The sequence below is a fragment of the Saccharomyces cerevisiae genome, chromosome IV (genome assembly GCF_000146045.2).
Source record: "Saccharomyces cerevisiae S288C chromosome IV, complete sequence".
In the NCBI taxonomy this organism is placed as follows: domain Eukaryota; kingdom Fungi; phylum Ascomycota; class Saccharomycetes; order Saccharomycetales; family Saccharomycetaceae; genus Saccharomyces; species Saccharomyces cerevisiae.
Genome location: NC_001136.10, coordinates 1156443 through 1181740, shown reverse-complemented (window position 1 = coordinate 1181740; position 25298 = coordinate 1156443). Strand labels below are relative to the sequence as shown.

General features: G+C 38.0%; 9 protein-coding genes and 1 non-coding gene across 10 annotated transcripts, besides 4 other annotated features; 7 read left to right on the top strand and 3 right to left on the bottom strand.

Annotated features, from left to right (window-relative positions):
* Window positions 1-480: 480 nt before the first annotated feature.
* Window positions 481-3075, bottom strand: SBE2 (Sbe2p; the record flags this gene model as incomplete). The annotated part of the gene is made up of 1 exon (NM_001180659.3): window positions 481-3075. One exon carries the CDS (start codon window positions 3073-3075, stop codon window positions 481-483), a length of 2595 nt encoding a protein of 864 aa, NP_010638.3.
* A 491-nt stretch (window positions 3076-3566) lies between these two features.
* Window positions 3567-5621, top strand: ATP22 (Atp22p; the record flags this gene model as incomplete). The annotated part of the gene is made up of 1 exon (NM_001180658.4): window positions 3567-5621. One exon carries the CDS (start codon window positions 3567-3569, stop codon window positions 5619-5621), a length of 2055 nt encoding a protein of 684 aa, NP_010637.4.
* Window positions 5622-5839: 218 nt separating this feature from the next.
* On the bottom strand, window positions 5840-5912 carry EMT1. The gene has a single exon. It is a non-coding gene; the product is annotated as a tRNA-Met (tRNA).
* Window positions 5913-5928: 16 nt separating this feature from the next.
* Window positions 5929-6607: a long terminal repeat (Ty3 LTR).
* Window positions 6094-6425: a long terminal repeat (Ty1 LTR).
* A 957-nt stretch (window positions 6608-7564) lies between the features above and the next one.
* On the top strand, window positions 7565-9355 carry YPS7 (putative aspartic endopeptidase; the record flags this gene model as incomplete). The annotated part of the gene is made up of 1 exon (NM_001180657.1): window positions 7565-9355. The coding sequence occupies one exon, from the start codon at window positions 7565-7567 to the stop codon at window positions 9353-9355; it is 1791 nt and encodes a 596-aa protein (NP_010636.1).
* A 560-nt stretch (window positions 9356-9915) lies between these two features.
* On the top strand, window positions 9916-11415 carry PAL1 (Pal1p; the record flags this gene model as incomplete). Its single annotated transcript, NM_001180656.1, has 1 exon — window positions 9916-11415. One exon carries the CDS (start codon window positions 9916-9918, stop codon window positions 11413-11415), a length of 1500 nt encoding a protein of 499 aa, NP_010635.1.
* Window positions 11416-11597: 182 nt separating this feature from the next.
* Window positions 11598-12563, bottom strand: MRP1 (mitochondrial 37S ribosomal protein MRP1; the record flags this gene model as incomplete). Its single annotated transcript, NM_001180655.3, has 1 exon — window positions 11598-12563. The coding sequence occupies one exon, from the start codon at window positions 12561-12563 to the stop codon at window positions 11598-11600; it is 966 nt and encodes a 321-aa protein (NP_010634.3).
* Window positions 12564-13081: 518 nt separating this feature from the next.
* SVF1 (Svf1p) lies at window positions 13082-14527 on the top strand (the record flags this gene model as incomplete). The annotated part of the gene is made up of 1 exon (NM_001180654.3): window positions 13082-14527. One exon carries the CDS (start codon window positions 13082-13084, stop codon window positions 14525-14527), a length of 1446 nt encoding a protein of 481 aa, NP_010633.3.
* A 1001-nt stretch (window positions 14528-15528) lies between these two features.
* Window positions 15529-15674: an origin of replication (ARS453; Autonomously Replicating Sequence).
* Window positions 15675-17080: 1406 nt separating this feature from the next.
* Window positions 17081-18784, top strand: HXT3 (hexose transporter HXT3; the record flags this gene model as incomplete). The annotated part of the gene is made up of 1 exon (NM_001180653.1): window positions 17081-18784. The coding sequence occupies one exon, from the start codon at window positions 17081-17083 to the stop codon at window positions 18782-18784; it is 1704 nt and encodes a 567-aa protein (NP_010632.1).
* Window positions 18785-19291: 507 nt separating this feature from the next.
* YDR344C (uncharacterized protein) lies at window positions 19292-19735 on the top strand (the record flags this gene model as incomplete). The annotated part of the gene is made up of 1 exon (NM_001348817.1): window positions 19292-19735. One exon carries the CDS (start codon window positions 19292-19294, stop codon window positions 19733-19735), a length of 444 nt encoding a protein of 147 aa, NP_001335762.1.
* A 685-nt stretch (window positions 19736-20420) lies between these two features.
* Window positions 20421-22133, top strand: HXT6 (hexose transporter HXT6; the record flags this gene model as incomplete). Its single annotated transcript, NM_001180651.1, has 1 exon — window positions 20421-22133. The coding sequence occupies one exon, from the start codon at window positions 20421-20423 to the stop codon at window positions 22131-22133; it is 1713 nt and encodes a 570-aa protein (NP_010630.1).
* A 97-nt stretch (window positions 22134-22230) lies between these two features.
* Window positions 22231-22479: an origin of replication (ARS432; Autonomously Replicating Sequence).
* Window positions 22480-25298: the final 2819 nt, after the last annotated feature.

Here is a 25298-nt window from a genome sequence, read left to right as displayed (position 1 = left end):
TGATATCAATAGATACTGGCTTAAGGTAATGAAAAGATTGCTTCTTTATTTGTCTTTGTTGGAGACGAATATTAATGCCTGCAAAAAGTACTTGACGTTTATGTGCACGTTTACGTTTGTTTTTTTTTGATCCCTCCTCAAGCGAAGAGATATACTAAAAGATATACTTAGTGATAACACTGGTACCTATTGTCACTACAAATCACTGAGCGAAATCTTTTTTCTTCGCGAACAATTTCTTCCATGCTGCGAAATTTTGCAGCACGTAAGTGAATGCCGTAGAAGCTAGCAAAAAAAAATGGTGATGAAAAGGTTAATAACAAAACACAATAAGGGCATTAGTTCATTGTTTATTAAAAATATATTATTATATTAATCGAAAGTAATTTCTGTATGTATGCATTTATAAGTTTCAGAGTGAAAATGAACTTAAGAAGAGATAGTCTGGTCACCAAACTTTTAGTACGTGCCACATACACGCTAACGTAATTTTCGGTAGTAGTGCAACCACCACTTTGTGAAAATATTATTGAGGTTTTCCTCTTCGATACTATCCTCCGTATACAGTGGAATACAAAAATGCTTATCATCCAAATCTGATAAATGTTTCAGATTATCATATCCGAAGTGGTAGTTTAACAATACGTTAACTGTTAGTGAAACCAAAATCTTATAATTTACAATAACCTTCTTAGATCTATAGTATTCCCATACTTTGTCTTTGAATATTTCCATTTTTACGGGGTAGTTTGCAAAGTTTTGGCCATTATGAACGATAATTACATCCATTACCCACATAAAAAGTTTATGGTCCATTCTTTGCAATATGTTCCACCATGTATTGCTATTCAAACATCCGCCATTGAATTCATTTTTGAACTCATCTTTTCGTAAAAGATGGGCAACAATTCCTCTGGGATTTAATATTCTTGAATCGTATTTTTCCTTGCAAATTTCACTGAAGCACGTCATCTGTATCAAGTTGACCATTTCCCATGTTTCCTTCAAAGTCCCAAAAGATTGATCAGTTAAAAAATGGTAGAATAGCATCTCATCACCAGTAACCAAACCTTGTTGAGATATAGATTTCAGTTGCAGTAATAGCATCAAGTCAGAAACCACTTGCTTATCTGTTCCATTTTTATAAAAAACCTTTTCCTGTACATCGTGTTCAATAAGCTGTCTTATTTCAAATTCTTTATCTTTGGGAAAATCCATTTTGTTGAGTAGCTGCATTACTTCCTCAAATGATTCAATAAAACATTTTGTTATCAAGCAATTGTCACTTTGTAGAAGTTGACTATATATTTGAAGCCGTACTTTAGATATCAAAGGTGTTTCCCAAATAATTTTCTTTAATTCACTTAATGACGAGTTACGAGTAATGCCTCGGTCCAGTAAATGCTGGAATTTGACCTTATTCTGCTCATTCTTTTTGGCTTTTTCGTCACGTTCTTTATTTTTTTGCAACTCTTCCATTGATGCTAAGTCGATATTTTTGTAGATTTGTTTATCTTGCAATTTCCTCTCTTTGAAATCCTTGGGCGGGAGCCAACTCGGACGGAAATGACTTACGGCCTTTAGTTTGTCCTCTGAAACTAGCATTAGGTCTTCCATTCCCTGACTACTGGCTTCTTTAAATTCCAGTGGTAAACTCTGTACAGATCTTGAACGACCAGAAAGAATACTTTTGGAGATTTTTTCGGAACTATGCAGGTATATTTGGGAGAGATTTTTCATTGTATCCTGGATGTACTGTGAATCAGACACAGGAGATATACCAGGAATGCATGTTGGCGGAAGCTCCTTATAGTCCAGACATGATTCTTTTAAAGTGTTACTTGAATTTGATGTATGTTTTCTAGTACTATGAACCTGATGGAAAGTTTTGTCCACACAGAGAGCCGAAGATGAGTGTTGTTTGCCTTCGCAATTGTTCTCCTGTATTAATATCTCTTCATCCCCCCGCGCTGAATCTAAACTCATTTCTTTTCTATTAAACTTAGATAATGTTAAAAAAGAACTGGTCGATAAAGATGCCATTGGAATGTTCCAAATTAACGAGCCGTCGACATCGCCCTCTTGAAGTTCCAAGTTAACGTCTTGATCTTCATAAAATTTTTCTTTCATTTTTATGGCTTTACGCAAAGATTGGTCATTTTGCTCTTTCCTTAAACGGTAACGTTGAGAAGGAGTAAGTTGGGTTGTTTTATATGGTAATATTACAGAAGTACTATTGGAATGCACATACGGCGTTTTTGTGATCGGCATGAGTTTTGGTTCTTGGATAGTTGCGGTACTCATGCAATGATGTTTAAGAGGAGAGTCATTCTCGCTTATGAATGAAGTTTGTGATGCGGCTATACTGTTGGTTGTATTGCTCGATCCAGGCAGCCCTACTGTCCTGGAGAGTTTAGGAGTTGACACCGAATTTTGACGAGATGGAATGCATGTAGTTATGGTACTCATTGAGCAGATTGTTTTATCAGCGCTACTTGCTGTACGTGTTTTCTGTAGTATTGATCCCGGTCGGCTTTTCTTTAAGGGCGTAATATTGCTTCTATGGTCAGCTTCTCTCATACTTTTGAAGAAGCAGTTATCCTCCATCTTACTGTTTGCTATTTCACCCTCTTCTGAGCTTATATCTGATGTACATAAAGAATCAGATGTCGTATTTGAGTGCGATGAAGAAAATATCTCTGTGCTCGATGTACCTATAGAATCATCTGATATTGGCCTAATGCACTTCGCTGTGGGTACGTGTGGATTATTATTACCTAATACATTTTTAACAACATCTTGGCTAGCGAAATTGAAATCTAGGTTGGAGCTAGGGCGTCTTGTTCCAATATTCTTTCCGTTCGAACCTGTAGTGCTACTGGATGCACTACTGCCTGATCGGGATTTAGACAACGGAAGGCTGCAACTTTTGCGTTCGGTATATTCTGAAAGCATCAACTCCTTTGTGGAAAACTTCTTAGGTTGATTTTGTTTCAGATGCGTTGAGTCCTCCTCCTTTAAAGGGTCTAGCTTAGACGTATTAGGAACTATATTAATCAAACGACGTGCTGTCATACAATAAAATTGAATGTCACAGAAAGCTAAAGAGCTGAAGTAAAATAATGAAGCAAAGGTGGAAGCCCGAAAATAAAGTTAAAATTCAAAGCTTGTAACGAACGTATGAATGAAAGCACTAATTGAGAAAAAACTGAATTTTGTCAAAACAGCTCTATGTTTCAGAATGATAAAAAGGAGAGTTAAAAATACAATGGACAGTGGAATACAGCCAAATGCTCGATAGCTTTCGCAGAAACAGTACAATTAAAGATCAACACTTGTATTCTAATTATAGCAGGATCGATGTTACATCTCTTTTGCTCTCTAATCGGAGCTGAAAAAAAAAAAAAAAAGCGTATATAGTGATCTACGCTGATTAACATTATAGATTGCATAAAAGGGAAAAAGGAATTACATGAAGATCTATTCTGCGCGACACACTTTATTGGCGTACTGGCAAGAATGGGCTTTCAAATCTTCCAAGCGTTCACTTTAATGTTCTTATTGGCATGTTAAAATGTATATGCCGTGTCTATTCCCAGCCTTTGGCTCAAATGGTCACTTCACCGCTGTTTAAACATATGGGTAGCGCAGGGACATACACAATTCTACCTATTACAAATCTGCGCCATTTATCTACGAAAAACTGTCCATTGAAAATTAAATCAAATCGTTCAGAACCTTTGCAGTTTGGCGATTTTGAACGACAGGTGCCATGTTCTAGGAAGAGCGGATCTTCGAAAAATGTTCAGAAGCGTTTATACGAGCTCCGACAATTGAAAACTGTATTAAGTGAGACTTTTGGAGTAACTGAATACGCCTCTTTTTTTGAATCTCTACGAAATGCCCTGCATATAAATAATTGCTCAGAAAATGAAAAGAAGAAACTTTTATATGATATCATTTTGCATCAACACGAGTTATACCCAGAGGTGGCAAGAAAAATTGGATTTTATCTACCAGGTGAGGTCCACAGATGGTTCTGGTATCATATTCCAAAATCAGAATCTTTTAATCACTATCTTTTTCTTTTGAAAAGTGATGTTCTTCTCTTTACTTCTAACTACTGTACGAGATTTACCAATAGGCTGATAAAAGGAACTGAGATGGAGAGGCAGTTAGCCACGTTCCAAATATTTTTGCATGATGAGACAAACATAAAATTTATAATGGAAAAAGTTCTGAAGTTGCATACATTTGACAGCTTAATCGCTCTAGTAAATGGCCTTGTTAAGGCGAAAAATTTTAGGTTCATTAAAGTATTTATTCAAGCTCTACTACAGAAGTTGGAACAGCACTGTTATTCTGGTAAAGATGGAGCAAAGCAAAAGAACCTGCGTTATGTCAAGTTCAACAATACCTTACTTTATTACCTTTTGAAAAGTGGAAATGTTGAGTTATTCATCAAAACCTTTCAAGAGGAACTGAAATTCATTGTAAGCTCAGGATTGCTTAATCACATTGATGGAAACGAACACATATTGAATTTTCCCATTCACCACTACTTGAATCTGCTCCGAATATCTAATAGGCAGGAGGAGCTTTTCAATGTAATTTCCTGCTTACAAAGCAGCCCACTGATGAAATATAAATTGTTCAAGGAGTTTTTAATGGGTGAATTAATTGCATCTTTTCAAGCCTTTCGTGACCCGAAATTGGTGTGTAAATATCTCCTCTCATCATACAGCTCAAAGGCGTCTGCTAATATTCTGAATGCCCTAGGGATTTGGGGGTGGCTCTATCATTCAAAATCAACGACTTTGACAGCTCCTACGTTAGCAAGAGAGCTGAAGAACAAAAATAATATTCTACCGAACACAATGCGAATAGGATCACCAGTGACTGTTCCAATTTTAACTGAACTGTATAGAAGCCTTTTATCTTCGAGTTCTGTTTCACTGGAAAGTGGTCAATTCAAGAATTGTCTTCTTGATTTATATTACAAGTACAAGAGTTTTCTTTCCGAGGAAGCTCATAAATACAGGTATTGGAGAAATGATACCGGAATCCTCAATGTTTTCCTAAATTATATTAGATTCCAAGCTCGTGAACCAAGGCTGGCCTACAATGTTCTTCTGGATTTTTATTCTCAACCTTTCGCCAAAAAAGTGGTTTTAACTACCACGCTATGTCCCTTTTCCATAGTAGCCTATAAAAATCATACATTAACGCAGGCTGAACTATCAGAATTGCTACAGGTGATGCATAAAAATGGGGTGCCTTTAACGTTTAAATTTTGTTCTGCAATGGTAATGCATTATGTCAAAATGAGAGACGAAAAAGGAGCACGCTCCTGGTACAATAAGATACTCTTCGGGGGCTTTGAAATCAGGCATATGGCTTTGATACAGATAATAAAAGACCAAGGCTGGCCGTTTCCCAAAAACTTTGACGAAACTTTACTGACGGAATTGGTGGAAAATAATAACATTAAAGAACCTACTGATAGCACCCTGTTTACTGACGAAGATATGTTCGAAGAAGATGGCAAGCCTAGATTTAATGATGATGATGTTAATAAATGTACAAATATTATAAGAGAGACGTTGAAAAGTCTAAATTAATATCCAGATGAGCACTAGTAAATAGTAAATATTCATTCATAGATAGTAATTTACCCATAAGTTATTAATACCTACAAAGTTTTTTCATAAGTTTATGAATATGTCTTCTTGGCCCATGGTTACTTTATTACCTCTAATACCTTATTTACTTTCTCAAATAAATGAGCCCTTGGATTTCATTTACTGAGAATAAAAAAAAGTACCGTGCTCGGCAAAAATGCTCCAGGGGAGGTTCGAACTCTCGACCTTCAGATTATGAGACTGACGCTCTTCCTACTGAGCTACTGAAGCTTTGTTTTGTACAGACGTTACATCTCAGAATGGGATACGTCAGCATGACAATACATTATCCTGAACGTTCATAGAACACATATGAAACCTAAGAAAACGAACAGATTGAGCAACATGAGGTAAAACTCCGCCTTCTATAGCTGGGCTATCTAAACGTATAAATGCCTGAACAATTGGTTTATGAGAAATGGGTGTATTTTGAGAGACTTGTTGGGATTCCATTGTTGATAAAGGCTATAATATTAGGTGTACAGAATATACTAGAAGTTCTCCTCGATGATATTGGAATCCTCTAAATGGAATCTATATTTCTACATACTAATATTACGATTATTCCTCATTCCGTTTTATATGTTTCATTATCCTATTACATTATCAATCCTTGCACTTCAGCTTCCTCTAACTTCGATGACAGCTTCTCATAACTTATGTCATCATCTTAACACCGTATATGATAATATATTGATAGTACAACTATTAGTTGATAGACGATAGTGGATTCTTATTCCAACAGTTTAGATCCAAGGTTCCGCGCTTCCACCATTTAGTATGATCCATATTTTATATAATATATAGGATAAGTAACATTCCGTGAATTAATCTGATAAACCGTTTTGACAACTGGTTACTTCCCTAAGACTGTTTATATTAGGATTGTCGAGACACTCCGGTATTACTTGAGCCCGTAGTACAGCGCAGGCCTCCAGAGTTGAATTATTCTAAATTCCTGAATAATAACAATTTTGCAGACAAAATTCAGGCAATAACTCAAAAGAGTAATCTTTCACTGCATTTAAGGCGCTAAGATTCCCGCCAAAAGTAGTCGTCACAAAAGAACGTATATAAAATGCACTTTCGAGCGGTGACAATGTGAGAAATAGGTAAATATTGAGACAATTGTTGGGATTACCCTGTTTCTCATCTTTTATGTCATCTTTTTACACCGTATATGATAATATGCTAGTCGATAGATGGTGGTCGATTCTTCTTCCTGTATACAAATATATGAGTTGGGGATGTATATTGCAAAGAGCTTGATTATGACACATTGCCAGACCAAAAAACAAATCTCTTTCTATAATGTTCCCAGGTGGGCTAATTTTTTAAATAACGACGGCAGTATATTGATATTGGAGAGAGTTGTATTTATTGTTCGATATTTATTTTGATATCAGCTTTATATTGTAAGTGTTCAATATTTTAATTAGTGTGTATTTTGTAACTTTACTGCCAATTATCAACATAATTACAAAATTGTTATAAAAATTGATGCACTAGTGTTTCGGTTCTTGCTCTTTTAACCAACCGAGCCTAAAAAAGAGGCTCTTGAAAGTAATTTAACCCAAACAATGAGATCTTCATTCTTTTTTTTTTTACCTCAGCTATGACTTGCAGTGCTTTGTATCATACCGCTCGTTTGGTCGTGCTATTTGCAACAATGAACCTCGTTACCCCGAACAAAAAAAAATGAGATATTGAACGCCGCAGCTCATCATGGTAGAATGATGCAGCTAATACCAAAATAAGTTATATTTAGAATGTTGGACATATCAGTTGCATTAGACTAATCGTTCTAGAAGGATACAGAACTTGGAAAGATCTTTGAACGTATCGTAACTGCGTGCTTGCTTTATTTGCCGTTGATTTTTGCTATGACATGCCTAATTTTATGGTATCTGTGGCTCATATCAACTTTTCAGTTAGAGTTTGCAACGGCTAGTACTGCAAATACAACAACTACAGCAAAGTCTGGAACCTCTTCGTCAACGGAGGAGCCGTTTCCTGTACTAGCCGTGGGTAAAGATGGTAGAGGAAACTACTATGTTAATAGCACATTTGGCACTCCCGGTCAACGCCAACGTTTGCTAGTGGATATTATCCAACCGTACATAAATCTGGTTTCCGGAACAAGCGAAAGTCATAACGAATACTCCGGTGTATATCATAAGCATCCCAGCTACCTCATGAATGACTCTACATCATCTGTTCCTGTTTCTCCTGGCCAAATATATGAGATTTCTTTCATTGATGGTAGAGCTGTTAACTGTACTTTGGTGACAGACGATATGAATTTTACAAATGTTTCCTCAGAAAATTCCTCGACCGCTTTGATAACCGATTTAATGGTAACTCGAGATAACGTACAATTTAACTCGGGGAGCCTATCCATTTCAAACGTTTCCTTCTTTGATATTCAGTCCTCGAACTTTAAGACTTCAGGCTTGTTAGGTTTAAGCGGGAAGGTCACAAACCCAGGCAATGCTATCGATAGCTCACAATACACAGAACAGTCTTATTTTCTATCCTTATTGAAAGATGCAGATATCATTGAAAGTTCGTCATATTCACTGTGGTTGGCTGGAGACACTTCCACGTACAAAACATATAGAGATCCAATATCTAATTGTGGGAAGCTACTTCTTGGAGGGGTGGATCCTTCGCTGTTTACCGGTACACTGGGAAAATTTGACTTAATTCCTTACGTTGACCCAGTGAGTAATGCTGTTAGTGTTGGGTACCCAATTGTGCCATTAGGCCCTATTTATATTGTGTCTAACAGCGGACAAAGTTTGAATATGACTTCGAAGGACTTTCTGAGCCCAGCCTTACTTGATTCAACTTCTTCGGTCAGTTACCTGCCAACTAGTACCATTATTCAGATTGCCGTTCAAATTGCGGCCACTTATGTGGAATCACTAGATAGGTGGCTAGTCCAATGTTCTATAGCAGATATGGGTGTCTCCTTGGGTTTCAGGCTTCGAGAATTGACAATTGAAATACCCCTACGTGATTTATTATCATCTACTTACGATACATCCACCAATTCTTCAATGTTTTTCAGTTCTGGACAGGAAGCTTGTTTTCTAACACTATACGCTAATACAAATACTGGAGTAAACATACTCGGAGAAGCCTTCATAAAAAATATATATATGGCAATGGACTTAGAGGATAACACTATAGCCATTGCACAGGCAAAGAAGGTTGAAGATGACGCAGTTACTGAAGAGACAAATGAAACTACCGCGTCCACTATCATCAAGAAGATCAAATCTGGTTACATTCCTTACGCAAAAGTGATGAATAGTAGTAATACAAGAAACTTGACTCTTTATCCATCCTATAGGTCAGGCTATATGTTCACTGTCCCAGGTCAACTGACAGCAGCATACTCAAACGGTGTGATTACAGGTGCGGGCCGGTCATTCTATGATACTTCAAGAGCAAGCACAAGTGCTAGACCATCCAGTACTCAATTCGACAGCTTTTCTGTGTCAGCCTCAGAAGAGTGGTCAAATTCAACTAATAGAACCAGCAGTGCTTCGGGAGCAGGCGTTCGATTGAGCAGTCCTTATACATTTAACAAAGATCCAGCTGGACATGTAACTCGTATAGCTTCCTTGCTACTACTTTCGATATTCTCGATACTTATTGTTCTTTGAATGGTTTTAACAAAAGTTCATAACATAAAACCTTTTTCTCCTTGACCAATGCACGTATAACATCATTATATAGCAGATTTAATAACAACATACTTAAAAGTATATATGCGTCATTCTTATCCAGTTGTGTAGAAGCTAGTACTTGTGATCAACCATTGGCAGCCATCTCAAAGAATCGTCGTGCACGGAGCGTAAATCGCGTTACTTTTTTTTTTGTTTTTTTTCCCGCCTCGAGGTTGGTTCAACAGCAGATCATGGTGACTGGCGATAGGTTATTCACTAGAAAATGAAGATACTCTTTCTTGGGAGGTAACTCTGTAAAATTTCTAATTTGTATTTTATAGTGTGTAGAATCCGAAATATATCCGATCTACCTCGCTCTTTTTATTGTTATTTTTATTCGAGGAATTTAAGTGTTTTGCAGACCTATCCCTTCGAACACGTAACGTCATTTTACCATAATCTTCGACTGCTTAATTGTTGATACATTGTAGGTTCCATTACACTTTGCCAGCATTTTCCATTTTTAGAAAAATTGATACATATACGCAAGATTTAGCATGGAGAATAGAAACAGTAGTACCTCTAGTAGGCCATTTTCTGTTAATAACCCGTTTAGAAATGCCACAGTTGATTCAAGTATTAATCAGTATAAAAATGACTCCCAGTTTCAGGAGTGGGCGAAAAACCAATCTCGTACCAATTCATTTGATATGCCACAATTGAACACAAGAACTTCTTCACAATTATCATTCCCAAACATTCCAGAGGATGAACCCCAGCGAAACGCAGATCAGCAGGGTGCTTTTTATTCTGGTTTGGAGAGCTTTAGTAGTGGTAGTTTATCACCACCTTCGAGACCTCTTTCCTCAAAGAATCCTTTCCTAGACGATGTGAGTTCTGCAACCGATTTTAGAAGGTCTCCCCCACCTGTTTCAAGGAATAAAAATCATCCCACTGCTAAAGAAGAAAAAGAACAATTAAGGCAAAGATATTTGGAGGAAAGTGACGTAAGTACAGTAGGTAACACAAGAGAAAACACTGACCTACCACCCTCATACGAAGAGATCACTTCAACCAATGGATCAAGGCGTGCATATCCAAAGGAAAAGGTTTCTCGTCCTTCTTCTCACCGCGAACATAGCAACAGCGGCACATATATTTCACGCAGATCTTCATCCCACCATCACCGTGAAGCTTCCTCATCTTCAACGCCTTCTAAGAAGGGAAAGAGAAAAAGTAAGGTTATTGTTCCTAAGAACGTCGATACTATCGATAAGTTAGATGTAACTGGATTGTTCGGTGGCTCATTTCATCATGACGGCCCATTCGATGCAGTAACACCTCATAGAAATAAAAATAACAAAGCTGCGCCTGTTTTAGCATTTCCGGTCGATGGTCCAAACAGTACCATCGGTGGCGCTTCAACCAAGAAGTCTGCCCTGGATGAGGTTTTTGGGAGAGATGATACAGATGATTCTGATATATACCAGTACAGTTCGCAGACTCTAAGGAGAGGTGGTGATACGCAGGACGCAATAAAAGCAAACGTGGGTAACGTCCAACAAATGGATGCCAAAAATAAGACAGAATTGGTTCATGGGCCAGTTACTGCGGGATTAGGTTCTAGTACGTTTTTAGATGGGGCGCCGGCCTCCTCAGCTGCCATTAGAAACGACATAAAAGCCCATTCCTATCATAATCGTAACGGTGGTTTACAAAGAAATAAGTCACTTTCTCAACGATTAGGTCTCGGAGGATCCGGTGATAGCAATGCCCCCATGACAGGCGTTAGAAGAAACTTGAGTTTAAGTAGAGACAACTATGATGTTGGTCACAGCAATGAAGGTGTTAGAAGGTCGAAAACCGTTAATTCTCCTAACAGAACGCATAAGTCCAATTATACTACTGATTTCGACGGCCAAGATGATCACAATGAAGATGAGGAAGACGTTTATTTGGGTGTGCGCTACAATGAGCCCAATATGAAAAAGAAATCGACGGGCAGCAAATTACTGAGCAGAGTAAAAAGTCTAAAGGTCGGCAGGAAAAGTCAGTAAAGTGAGCTTAAAAGAGAGAAAAGAAGCTATGAGACACCAAAGCCAGGCAAATAAAAGGGAGAGATACGAATAAAAATAATTTAAGACCACGTTATATACACATTACGAATAGTTTGACTTTATATATTTACAGAGACTACCAACTTATATCAAAAGGAAAAAATTCCCATTACCAGTTTCATTCATAACGTGTTGAATGCTTGGATCTTAGTACGTTGAGGTAACCTTGACTCTACAATTTTCCATTCTATAGAGTCCCATACCCTTTCTAAATATTCTCGTTTCCCAAATACGCCATAATCAGTTAACCATGTTTTTGGTGACGCATCAATGGCTAAAAGCGGGATATATGAAACCTCTTTCCCAGAAAAACCTTTCTGTTGGGTTTCATAAATAAATTTTGTCTTGGCTTGCTTGGCAGTCATCTCAGAATCTTCAAGATTACCGGCTTCTTTGGCTCGTTGTTTTTCCATGTTGGTATATTGGTTATTGAGCTCATTCATTACCCCAGATGTAGAGAAGTTGAAGGGAGTTCCCGCATTGTACGTATTCAATATAAACAGCTTATCATATTCAATATCCCTGTTTGGCATGTCGTTGCGCATAGCACGTTTGTCGAGCTGCCGTCTTGCGACTAACCACGTAAACCCGTCGCCTGATATAGCAAGATTTGAATTTATTAATAATGTTCTGAACTCCATCAAAGACCCAAATGAAGAAATTAGAGCTGCTTGCAAACGTTCGTTGCCAGTGGTCAATGGCTCATTGCTTATTGTCCTATTGAAATCAGGGGTCTGAAGTAGCGCCTCTGGACCTAGCCTGGGGCATTCCTCTGGCGGAGTCCTGATACATCCCTGAAGGGAAGACATGCTAAATTTCAAGTTGTACAATGATGACGCATAGTTCACGATATGTTTCTTTGAAGCAGATTTCGAATTTTCATGGATGAGAGTTTCTAAGGGTTTTTGTTGCGCTTCATTTGTACAATCGTTCAATTTTGCATCGAGATATTTCACTCGGTCGAACCATGCTTTCTGTAATCCTTCAATAGAAAACAGCCCTTTCAGAGGAGCACCTTCTTTCAGGTGCTCGAGTGCATACCTAGTAGAGTACTTTCTAATAGCGCGAGCACCAGTAAAGCGAAGCATGGTGCTGGAAACCTTAAAATTCAAAAGTATTTAGATTCCCCCAGCTGTTAAATGGCAAATCACTGATTGTTTCCAGATCCTAGCTAAAACTGCGGTTCCTCCCACCGTTTCTGCCATACTTTTCATCACTTATGCATTATGATATTGCTCTTGAGAGAATCTGAGCAAAATCCTGCATAATATAAATCTCACTTTCCACGGAACTTCAGGTCCGGTTTAGTACCGCTTTTTTTCGTTGTTTTTTTGTTGTTGAGGAGGCAAACTTGCGATGAGTGGGAGAAAACAAAAGCGAAATGACAGCTGGTTGATTGAAACATTCGGGGATATCTTGCAAGATTACTCCTTGAGATTCACGAATAGCACGGCTTTTCGTTTGTTATATATAGATAGAGCCTGTTGATAGAATTCTTTTGTATTCGTTTGATAATTTGAAATCTGTAGAAGATCAAAAGATTCAGTCATTTATTGCATCGAATCAAGAAAAAAGAAACGAATAAGCTTTTGTATAATATAATATAATGTTGAAGTGGATAAAAGGTGGGATCTCAGCAGTCACTGGTATGGCTGAGCCTGAATATGGGAAAGATTACATTCATAGTGTTGCTGATAGGGTAAAAAATAAGCAGCCTTACAGAGAAACCAGTCGTGAAGATTTTTTTTGGCAAGCTCCTGACCATACAAACGTTGAATCGGTTATCTTTTATTTCAGTGACTTGAAAACAGGTATCTTTGGATTTGCCCAGGTTATTCATTCGAACATCATTGGGTTGCACACTGCATCCCAATTTACTTTCAGAATTTTTGACTCGAAGAATCCAGAGGATTTGAATATCTGGACTTCCACCAAGTTGGAAAATTTTTACATCGAAGGTCCAAACTTCTATGCCGACAATCTTTCTGTAGAATTAAGTGAAGACGGTGAAAGCTATCACATTCAATCCAGTGTTTGTGATTTATCTGTCGTTGACTTGCATATAAGAAGGTTAACCCCTGGAGCCAAGATAGGCGATGATCCTGCGACTTATTATGGTAACAATATCAATGAACCATGGGGTAGCATGAGACACGTTTTCTGGCCAAGGAATGCTTGTCACGGTACTATCAAAGTTAAGAAAGAAGTTATTCCAGAATCTGATGAAGAAGAATCCTCAGCTGATGAGGATGATAATGAAGACGAAGATGAAGAGTCTGGTGATTCTGAGGAGGAATCTGGTAGTGAAGAAGAAAGCGACAGTGAAGAAGTCGAAATCACCTATGAAGATCGTACGATTACTTTTAAAGAGGAAGACCCTGCGATTTCGACATTTATAATGGCCTTCCAAGGCATGAAGCCTCATCACGCAGCTAAGGCATGGAACTTCATGTTTTTCCATTCCGAAAAGTATTCCGCGGTGTTGATGGAGTTCACTACACCAAAATCATATGCCAACACTAAAATTTCTGCTGGTATTATTACCGATGATAAAGAAGTTTTAGCGATGACAACTAACAATCTTGTTGAGCACTTAAACTCAGAAATTGATTCTGTTGGTTGGAAAGTTCCAAAAGATATTAAGATCACCTTCAAAGGTATCAATACCAAAGTCAAGGATGAACAATTGGAATCCGAGAATGGGACTGAACAAGCTTTACAAGGAGAGGATGAAAAGGAAGATGAAAAGGAAGATGAAGAGGAAGAAGAATACAAGAACGTCGCAGAAGAAAATAAGATCTGTGCTGTTGTGGAGGGTCCGTTGAACAACCTAGTTGAAAGAATTGATGTGATGGGCGAAATTCCAAGTTTTGTTAAAAACATCGTCTCTGGTGTTGCTGGTACTAAGCCATTTATATACCAATATGCTGATCCAAAAAGCTCAACTTTACAAATAAATGGCGGGGAGAAAATTCACGGTGTAGCTTGGACCGAAGTAACATTCATTTCTGAATCAGATGTGATTAGTGAGGAGTCTTACAATGAAGCATGAGCAAAAGTGGGAAGGTCTCGTATGCTTTTTCCTATCTGTGATTTAATACTACACAAATCTAATATTGCAAATTTTAATAATTATAGCAAGTTATCGTTATACCCCTTTTTAATTGTTGCGTCACATAATCGATACTATTGTTCAAAATAAGAGTGATGCGAGAAATAGCCACAGTAAACAATGTTGCCATAATAAATAGTTGTCGTTTTTATTCATCTCATTTTTCTTATGTATCCATACATATATATATATAATGTAATATAGCCTGAGCAAATGAATAAAGTTTTCGTGGATATCTGCGAAATATACCCTTGCAAGCAAAACAAAAGAACTCTCAGAAAAGGTTATAATACAGGTGCTGGTAGGAGTAAGTACGTTCCTGGGGCTTGGTATTTATCGGGATGAAGTGATCATATGTATTGTTCCAGGTTTAATGAAACACCAAATGTATTTAATCAAAAAGAAAACCTTCCAGACTATTTTAAATGGCTCAAATACAAAATACCGCAACTATGCACTTCGTTTTAGGGATCCATCTAATCTGCAAAGTCGGAAAATGGAAACGATCCTATTGACGCGATCCTTATGGGGTAAATTAAAAAAACCTTCACGTTAGGATACTACAGCTGAAGTAAGCGTCTCACGTAGCGCGCAGTCTATTTTTGGAAGTTAGGGGCTAATGATTTTCTACGGCTGCCGAGCATGGATGATGCCTTTATTTAGAAGCATGTAAAAAAAGCGTCTCAAAACACGGAGAAATGCACTAACAATGGGTATACTAGACTTGTTAAATTCAAATTTCGGCGAAAAGAGACTTGTATTTCATTAGTTACTTTTCGTTCAGTTAAGCATGATCGTCTAGGCGTTCCATTAACTAGTATCTTGGTTCTTTATGTAGTTTGAAGTTATCTCTGTAATTAGGCTCCTCATTTGCCAAAGTTAAGTATTGGATGTGTGTGCAGTATGCTTTCATGCCTCTATAGCAAAAATCAATGGCTCTCAAGAAATTTGTCGTAACCCACTTTAGCATATTTATTTACATTTTGTCGGAATATTATTTCTTCTCTACAGAAAAATGAAAGCAACAGAATTGAATTTCGACAAGTCACAAACAAACTTTGTAGACTTTTTATTACAAAAATTTATTAAGTGACATTCACTACTTGTATTATTGTGAGAGAAGTACATAGCACCGGGAATCTTAGACAGGGTTACTACTAACTACAACCCTCATACTGCCTTACGTAGCCAAACAAGAGCAGTTCTCAGATTACAATGGGAGATCATTTGAAAATATCAAAGATTGATCAAGAATATTTTACTGGTGGCATCCGCCCGCCCTTTAATTTCGGAATTTAGTGCTGCTTACAACTCTTCATTTTCCTCATGCGGGACGCCAGCTTTGGTGCGGGATGAAGGCAATATCCAAACCAGCATCAGGAAAAGCCTGAAGAAATGTGGTGCCTAATGCTCTTATCTAATCTGTATCCACACCTTACAGCGAAGTGTTCAATTAACTGTGCGGCTAATTCTGACACTTCATCAAAAATTACACCGGTATATCAAATGGCGGTGTAGTTTGAAAAGTACACTGTATGTCCATTAATAAAATTACGCCGAAGAACACTGACTAGCTATAAATTCTCTTCCGGCGTCCAATTTCAACCTAAGGCAAGTATTGTTAATCAATAATGCGTGTTGGTAAATATGAAGCCCGATGTTGATTAAGAAGAATTATTCGTATAAGAATTAAGCAAGCAAAATTAAGGAAAATTTTTTCTTTCCTATTCGTCATCGCAGACAGCCTTCATCTTCTCGAGATAACACCTGGAGGAGGAGCAATGAAATGAAAGGAAAAAAAAATACTTTCTTTTTCTTGAAAAAAGAAAAAAATTGTAAGATGAGCTATTCGCGGAACATTCTAGCTCGTTTGCATCTTCTTGCATTTGGTAGGTTTTCAATAGTTCGGTAATATTAACGGATACCTACTATTATCCCCTAGTAGGCTCTTTTCACGGAGAAATTCGGGAGTGTTTTTTTTCCGTGCGCATTTTCTTAGCTATATTCTTCCAGCTTCGCCTGCTGCCCGGTCATCGTTCCTGTCACGTAGTTTTTCCGGATTCGTCCGGCTCATATAATACCGCAATAAACACGGAATATCTCGTTCCGCGGATTCGGTTAAACTCTCGGTCGCGGATTATCACAGAGAAAGCTTCGTGGAGAATTTTTCCAGATTTTCCGCTTTCCCCGATGTTGGTATTTCCGGAGGTCATTATACTGACCGCCATTATAATGACTGTACAACGACCTTCTGGAGAAAGAAACAACTCAATAACGATGTGGGACATTGGGGGCCCACTCAAAAAATCTGGGGACTATATCCCCAGAGAATTTCTCCAGAAGAGAAGAAAAGTCAAAGTTTTTTTTCGCTTGGGGGTTGCATATAAATACAGGCGCTGTTTTATCTTCAGCATGAATATTCCATAATTTTACTTAATAGCTTTTCATAAATAATAGAATCACAAACAAAATTTACATCTGAGTTAAACAATCATGAATTCAACTCCAGATTTAATATCTCCACAAAAGTCAAGTGAGAATTCGAATGCTGACCTGCCTTCGAATAGCTCTCAGGTAATGAACATGCCTGAAGAAAAAGGTGTTCAAGATGATTTCCAAGCTGAGGCCGACCAAGTACTTACCAACCCAAATACAGGTAAAGGTGCATATGTCACTGTGTCTATCTGTTGTGTTATGGTTGCCTTCGGTGGTTTCGTTTTCGGTTGGGATACTGGTACCATTTCTGGTTTCGTCGCCCAAACTGATTTCTTGAGAAGATTCGGTATGAAGCATAAAGATGGTAGTTATTATTTGTCTAAGGTTAGAACTGGTTTAATTGTCTCCATTTTCAACATTGGTTGTGCCATTGGTGGTATTATTTTGGCTAAATTGGGTGATATGTACGGTCGTAAAATGGGTTTGATTGTCGTTGTTGTTATCTACATCATCGGTATTATTATTCAAATTGCATCCATCAACAAATGGTACCAATATTTCATCGGTAGAATTATTTCCGGTTTGGGTGTTGGTGGTATTGCCGTTTTATCTCCTATGTTGATTTCTGAAGTCGCTCCTAAGGAAATGAGAGGTACTTTAGTCTCCTGTTACCAACTGATGATTACCTTGGGTATTTTCTTGGGTTACTGTACCAACTTCGGTACTAAGAACTACTCCAACTCTGTGCAATGGAGAGTTCCATTAGGTTTGTGTTTTGCCTGGGCTTTGTTTATGATCGGTGGTATGACTTTCGTTCCAGAATCCCCACGTTATTTGGTTGAAGCTGGTCAAATTGACGAAGCAAGAGCATCTCTTTCCAAAGTTAACAAGGTTGCCCCAGACCATCCATTCATTCAACAAGAGTTGGAAGTTATTGAAGCTAGTGTTGAAGAAGCTAGAGCTGCTGGTTCAGCATCATGGGGTGAGTTGTTCACTGGTAAGCCGGCCATGTTTAAGCGTACTATGATGGGTATCATGATCCAATCTCTACAACAATTGACTGGTGATAACTATTTCTTCTACTATGGTACTACCGTTTTTAACGCTGTTGGTATGAGTGATTCTTTCGAAACTTCTATTGTTTTCGGTGTCGTCAACTTCTTCTCTACTTGTTGTTCTTTGTACACTGTCGATCGTTTTGGACGTCGTAACTGTTTGTTATATGGTGCCATTGGTATGGTCTGCTGTTATGTAGTTTACGCTTCTGTTGGTGTCACCAGACTATGGCCAAATGGTGAAGGTAATGGTTCATCCAAGGGTGCTGGTAACTGTATGATTGTCTTTGCCTGTTTCTATATTTTCTGTTTTGCTACCACTTGGGCTCCAATTGCTTATGTTGTTATTTCTGAAACTTTCCCATTGAGAGTCAAGTCTAAGGCTATGTCTATTGCTACAGCTGCTAATTGGTTGTGGGGTTTCTTGATTGGTTTCTTCACTCCATTTATTACTGGTGCTATTAACTTCTACTACGGTTACGTTTTCATGGGCTGTATGGTTTTCGCCTACTTCTACGTTTTCTTCTTTGTGCCAGAAACTAAGGGTTTGACTTTGGAAGAAGTCAATGATATGTACGCTGAAGGTGTTCTACCATGGAAGTCTGCTTCATGGGTTCCAACATCTCAAAGAGGTGCTAACTACGATGCTGATGCATTGATGCATGATGACCAGCCATTCTACAAGAAAATGTTCGGCAAGAAATAATTTCACGCTAAACCGTAGTGCTGAATAATAGTGTATTTTAAGATTCGATGTGCTAGTCAATAATGATAAATAATACACAAGATTTATGACTTTATATATATAATTCTCTGATACAGTTAATAAAAGACATTGGTACATGATATCAAACAGAATTTTAACATTTCTTGATCCAGTTTGTAAACAAAACAAACAATTTTTCTACCATTTAACTTCATACCATCGGCGAGAGCCGAACAGGAAAAAAAAGAAGTCTCCGGTTATCGTAAGCAGTATCAAATAATAAGAATGTATGTGTGTGCAATTTGTTATACCCACGAAGAAGTGCGCAGTAGAGTTAGAAAACCAACTGAGTAATCTTTACTCCCGACAATCGTCCAATAATCCTCTTGTTGCTAGGAACGTGATGATGGATTTCGTTTGAAATCCGGACGGAAAACTCAAAAGAAGTCCAACCACCAACCATTTTCGAGCCTCAAGAATCTCTAAGCAGGTTTCTTTACTAAGGGGATGGCCTTTCTGTCCTGGACATTTTTTCCTTCCTTTTTTCATTTCCTTGAAAGGAACAGATTTTTTTTGACTTTTGCCACACAGCTGCACTATCTCAACCCCTTTTACATTTTAAGTTTTCGGGTTGAATGGCATCAAATTTGGGAAAATTTAGCTTACTCAGACACCAACACATTTTTTCATGAGTATTGTTGGAAAATCTTTCCATGCTTATCAGCCGGAATACGGAACAACGGCTGCTGTGATGCCGCAAAGGGGCAAGGAAAAAATAAGCAACACACACCGAAACAGGAGGAAGAAATTCCGAACACAAGCCTAAGAAGACACCGCAGTTGTTGCAACATGTTCACATGTTCATCCCCCTGCTACTACTTGGAAATTAATGTAGGGGTAATTGGAGTGCGCCGGCCCGTGCTTTCAGAGGAACAAAGGAAGAATTGTTAAAAAAAGGCAGTGACAACGAGCACGGGTGCACCATATGGTGTGATAAGCAACCTAGGACAAAAAGAAGTGCGCAGTTCCTGTGTGCGGCGCCAAGACAAATGTTTCATATGCTTCTCCAAGGGGCTACGCTACCTAGCCTCACCACCCGATCTCTTTTTTTCCTGAACGCAGAGGGGACCGTACGAAAAAAAATGTTTTTTAGGCAACGGAGATTCGTTTTATCCACGTTTACCCCACAAAAAGTGCAGGTACATTGTGGGGCCCCGGCATCGAAAACCAGTTTTTTTCCTTTAAACGCTGGAAAAAAAGGAGAAATTATTGGAACTTTGCAGAGAATAGTCCGTAGGCAAATTGAAAATGTTCCTTAAAAAATTTCGTTTCTTACTCATTGAGATTATTCAGATGCCCTCCGTGCCTTCATTGAAAAAAATCCAAGAGATGTCTCGGATCTGTATGCAGATTTTGGCTTGCAGACAATGGAGAGCAAATGGGTATACAATATAGAAAGCACAGAAACATATAAAAAGAGCTCGAGAAAAGACATATGGTTTGTAACTATCTTCTTCTTTTTTCCAATTTTTCTGTTTTAATAATAAAAAAACAAGAACAAACAAGCTCAACTTGTCTTTTCTAAGAACAAAGAATAAACACAAAAACAAAAAGTTTTTTTAATTTTAATCAAAAAATGTCACAAGACGCTGCTATTGCAGAGCAAACTCCTGTGGAGCATCTCTCTGCTGTTGACTCAGCCTCCCACTCGGTTTTATCTACACCATCAAACAAGGCTGAAAGAGATGAAATAAAAGCTTATGGTGAAGGTGAAGAGCACGAACCTGTCGTTGAAATTCCAAAGAGACCAGCTTCTGCCTATGTCACTGTCTCTATTATGTGTATCATGATCGCCTTTGGTGGTTTCGTTTTCGGTTGGGATACTGGTACCATTTCTGGTTTCATCAATCAAACCGATTTCATCAGAAGATTTGGTATGAAGCATAAAGATGGTACTAATTATTTGTCTAAGGTTAGAACTGGTTTGATTGTCTCCATTTTCAACATTGGTTGTGCCATTGGTGGTATTATTCTTTCCAAATTGGGTGATATGTACGGTCGTAAGGTGGGTTTGATTGTCGTTGTTGTCATCTACATCATCGGTATTATTATTCAAATTGCATCTATCAACAAATGGTACCAATATTTCATCGGTAGAATTATTTCCGGTTTGGGTGTTGGTGGTATTGCCGTTTTATCTCCTATGTTGATTTCTGAAGTATCCCCAAAGCATTTAAGGGGTACTTTAGTCTCTTGCTACCAATTGATGATTACTGCCGGTATTTTCTTGGGTTACTGTACCAACTTCGGTACTAAGAACTACTCCAACTCTGTGCAATGGAGAGTTCCATTAGGTTTGTGTTTTGCCTGGGCTTTGTTTATGATTGGTGGTATGACATTTGTTCCAGAGTCTCCACGTTATTTGGCTGAAGTCGGTAAGATCGAAGAAGCCAAACGTTCTATTGCCGTTTCTAACAAGGTTGCTGTTGATGATCCATCTGTTTTGGCTGAAGTCGAAGCTGTCTTGGCTGGTGTAGAGGCAGAGAAATTAGCTGGTAATGCATCCTGGGGTGAATTGTTTAGTAGCAAGACAAAGGTCCTTCAGCGTTTGATCATGGGTGCTATGATTCAATCTCTACAACAATTGACAGGTGATAACTATTTCTTCTACTATGGTACTACTATTTTCAAGGCTGTTGGTTTGAGTGACTCTTTCGAAACCTCTATTGTCTTGGGTATTGTTAACTTTGCTTCCACCTTTGTTGGTATTTACGTTGTTGAGAGATATGGTCGTCGTACTTGTTTGCTATGGGGTGCTGCATCCATGACTGCTTGTATGGTTGTCTATGCTTCCGTGGGTGTCACCAGATTATGGCCAAATGGTCAAGACCAACCATCTTCCAAGGGTGCTGGTAACTGTATGATTGTCTTTGCCTGTTTCTATATTTTCTGTTTTGCTACTACATGGGCTCCAATTCCTTATGTCGTTGTTTCTGAAACTTTCCCATTGAGAGTCAAGTCTAAGGCTATGTCTATTGCTACAGCTGCTAATTGGTTGTGGGGTTTCTTGATTGGTTTCTTCACTCCATTTATTACTGGTGCTATTAACTTCTACTACGGTTACGTTTTCATGGGCTGTTTGGTCTTCATGTTCTTCTATGTTTTGTTAGTTGTTCCAGAAACTAAGGGTTTGACTTTGGAAGAAGTCAACACCATGTGGGAAGAAGGTGTTCTACCATGGAAGTCTGCCTCATGGGTTCCACCATCTAGAAGAGGTGCCAACTACGACGCTGAAGAAATGGCTCACGATGATAAGCCATTGTACAAGAGAATGTTCAGCACCAAATAATTTGCGAACATTTTTATTAATTCATGATCACGCTCTAATTTGTGCATTTGAAATGCACTCTAATTCTGATTTTATATTTTTAATGAACCCTTACGATTTATATTGTATGGCAAGATGTTGCCAATAGAAGTATAATTTTTTATTAATTTTTTTTCTTTTCTAAGCTTTGAAGAAAAGTTAACAGCTTTACCCTTCAAAGTTATTGTTTTGTAGCGCTAGAAGCGAAGTAGGCGCTCTTTCTCGCATAAGCTACCTTAGGAGGAAAAAAAAAGTCTTCTATTATAAACAAAGTACTCTATAATTCATCAAAAAAATTAATTATGAGCCGGAGCTTTTCACAATCAGTGTACATATGCAGGGCTCACCTCGGTACTGCGCTTTTCTACCTGAAATTAAATAGAGTCACCTCATTACAATGAAGCTACTAAACTCCTCAATGTTAAACTGGCATTGCGACAGAGTAGAGAAGGCTTGTCAATAAACCTGAATTTTTGGTAATAAAAAGAAAATGGGGATCATATTAGGCCTTTATGATCATCCTTGGCAAACTACATCCCATATATGTTTGAAAAAGGGTTAATGATATGAAAATGTTTTTATTTAATAAGAAATGATGTACTACTGGCGGCGATTGGTAAAGAGGATCTAAGTTTTCTTTCCTGGCAGATGATAAACAGTTAGCATTCCCCAAAAAAAATAATTTCACCTTGTTAAAAAGGTAATTTGCGAGAAAACATGAACAGTCTGCCCCTTAATGAACAGTTTTTGGCCAAAGTCCTATTCGAATATATTTTAGTGGAAGAAAATCTTGTAGGCTGTAAACTTATTGATAGGCCCATTTGGTACTATTATATGTTATTTCAGCAACAATTTATGGAAAGGTTGCCGTAAGTAACCTTTAGATGGCAGGAAGGAAAAAAATCATGCTTTAAGAGTGGCTTCAGTAGCTAAAAAGGTAGTATACATCGCACAGTGAATATTCGCCCCAATGGACGGAAAAGTTCATGCAAGATTAAACGCAGTACCAGAAAGCCGCGTTTGTATGGTTTTATTGGCGTCCATACAAATAACTTATTAGCGGGGTGACAATTCAGAGACAATTCTAATGTCGAAAAGTGTACCATCACTAAAGTATTCCAGGGACTTCTGCCCACCACGTAGAAACGCGTTGTTGAATTATTTGACACAGTAATTTACCTAACTGGTCAAATGATTCTGTCTACTTCATTGGCTATTTTTCGATTTCTTTAACCTGCGACAGGAATTCAACAATGTTTAAACAAAAAATTCTGACAGCTAACTAGTAATTTTTGACATAAAATAATGATTATCTTCACCATGATAGAAATGCAGGACACGTAGTAAAAAGAAGAGATTTTTCCTTCTAGTACCGCGTGCTCAATACCACACTTTTGCAAAAATGCATCGATATATTAGGTAAACTCAAACAACGAAAGGAGGAATAGGCATTCGATATTGCTATTTTCAAATTGTATGCTGACGTCAACTTTTTATTAAGGATATGATAAAATCAACAAATGCCAACTTCTTCAACTTTTAGAAAGTACGAAATGCTAATAATCTTTTGTTCGTATGCTCCCTGAGTTACAATTCTAAGATCATTTTTGTGTTCGGTCACCAGCAACACTATATAACGAAATAACAGTTGCCATATTCGTTTTCTGTCTTGTTGAAGCTCAGATTGCTCAAGAAATAAAATAATTACTACATGAGACAAAAAATCTCATGGGAGCAAAATTTTCAACGCATGTTCAGACCATTTTTTTTTGCCGATGAGTGAGTAATCGCCAATGGGTCTTAATCAATTACAGATCTTAAACAGTCGTTTGGTTTTCGATGCTCAAGGGATCGGACCAGCAATAATCGGAAGAAGAGATCAAACAATCGGTCATTAGTCTCAAAGAACATGCAAGCTAACACAATGTTAGTGAGGAAGAGATAAAAGTGTGGGGTGATGGTTGTTCCTTATGTTTATTACAGGAGAACGTTAAGTGAACTCTGAGAACTAACTGCAGCAGCTTGATTCTCCGCCTGTTTACTTGGAAAAGAAATGGGAACAAAAAAGGTACTGCATTTTTTTCCGGTTCTTTTCTCCACCTAGGATGAGGAGTAATTTGCCTTAATGGGGGATTAAATCCGGGGCTTTCCAAAGCGGGACCCATTTAATTCCACCTTCGGATTTTTTTGCATAAACTCTCAATTTCCCCGCGATCCATCTGCCGAATGGTGCACTCTACGGAAAAATACAGTAAGAAAAAAAAAAGTCCTGTAATCTTCAAGTCTTAGATTGACAGGAACGTTAATATTTTTCCTGATCTATGTTTGACAAGTATGGTAATTGATAAAATTACGCATATACTGCCAATAGCCCTAAGTGATAGTAGTCGGAAGAAAACAAAATGGCAAGCAGTTGACAGCAAAAATTGTTAGCGTATCCTATGGGTGGTGGAAAGAAAAGTTTATTAAGCTAGTATTATGTGTTTTTACTTTCTCACGGAAAAATTCTCTAGAAGAAAAGCGATTTTATTTTTTTATTTTTATTATACTTAGCATCTCGAAAAATTTCATTCACACGGTGAAAAGAAATTCCGAATGAATTAAGATCGCATTTAATTTCTTGATGTCTACATTAACAGGCTGCACAAAACAACCCTAGAAAATAGTACTCTCATCGCTAAGATCATTTGGGGTTGTTAAGCATGCCCTGCTAAACACGCCCTACTAAACACTTCAAAAGCAACTTAAAATATTTTTATCTAATTATAGCTAAAACCCAATGTGAAAGACATATCATACTGTAAAAGTGAAAAAGCAGCACCGTTGAACGCCGCAAGAGTGCTCCCATAACGCTTTACTAGAGGGCTAGATTTTAATGGCCCCTTCATGGAGAAGTTATGAGGACAAATCCCACTACAGAAAGCGCAACAAATTTTTTTTTCCGTAACAACAAACATCTCATCTAGTTTCTGCCTTAAACAAAGCCGCAGCCAGAGCCGTTTTTCCGCCATATTTATCCAGGATTGTTCCATACGGCTCCGTCAGAGGCTGCTACGGGATGTTTTTTTTTTACCCCGTGGAAATGAGGGGTATGCAGGAATTTGTGCGGGGTAGGAAATCTTTTTTTTTTTTAGGAGGAACAACTGG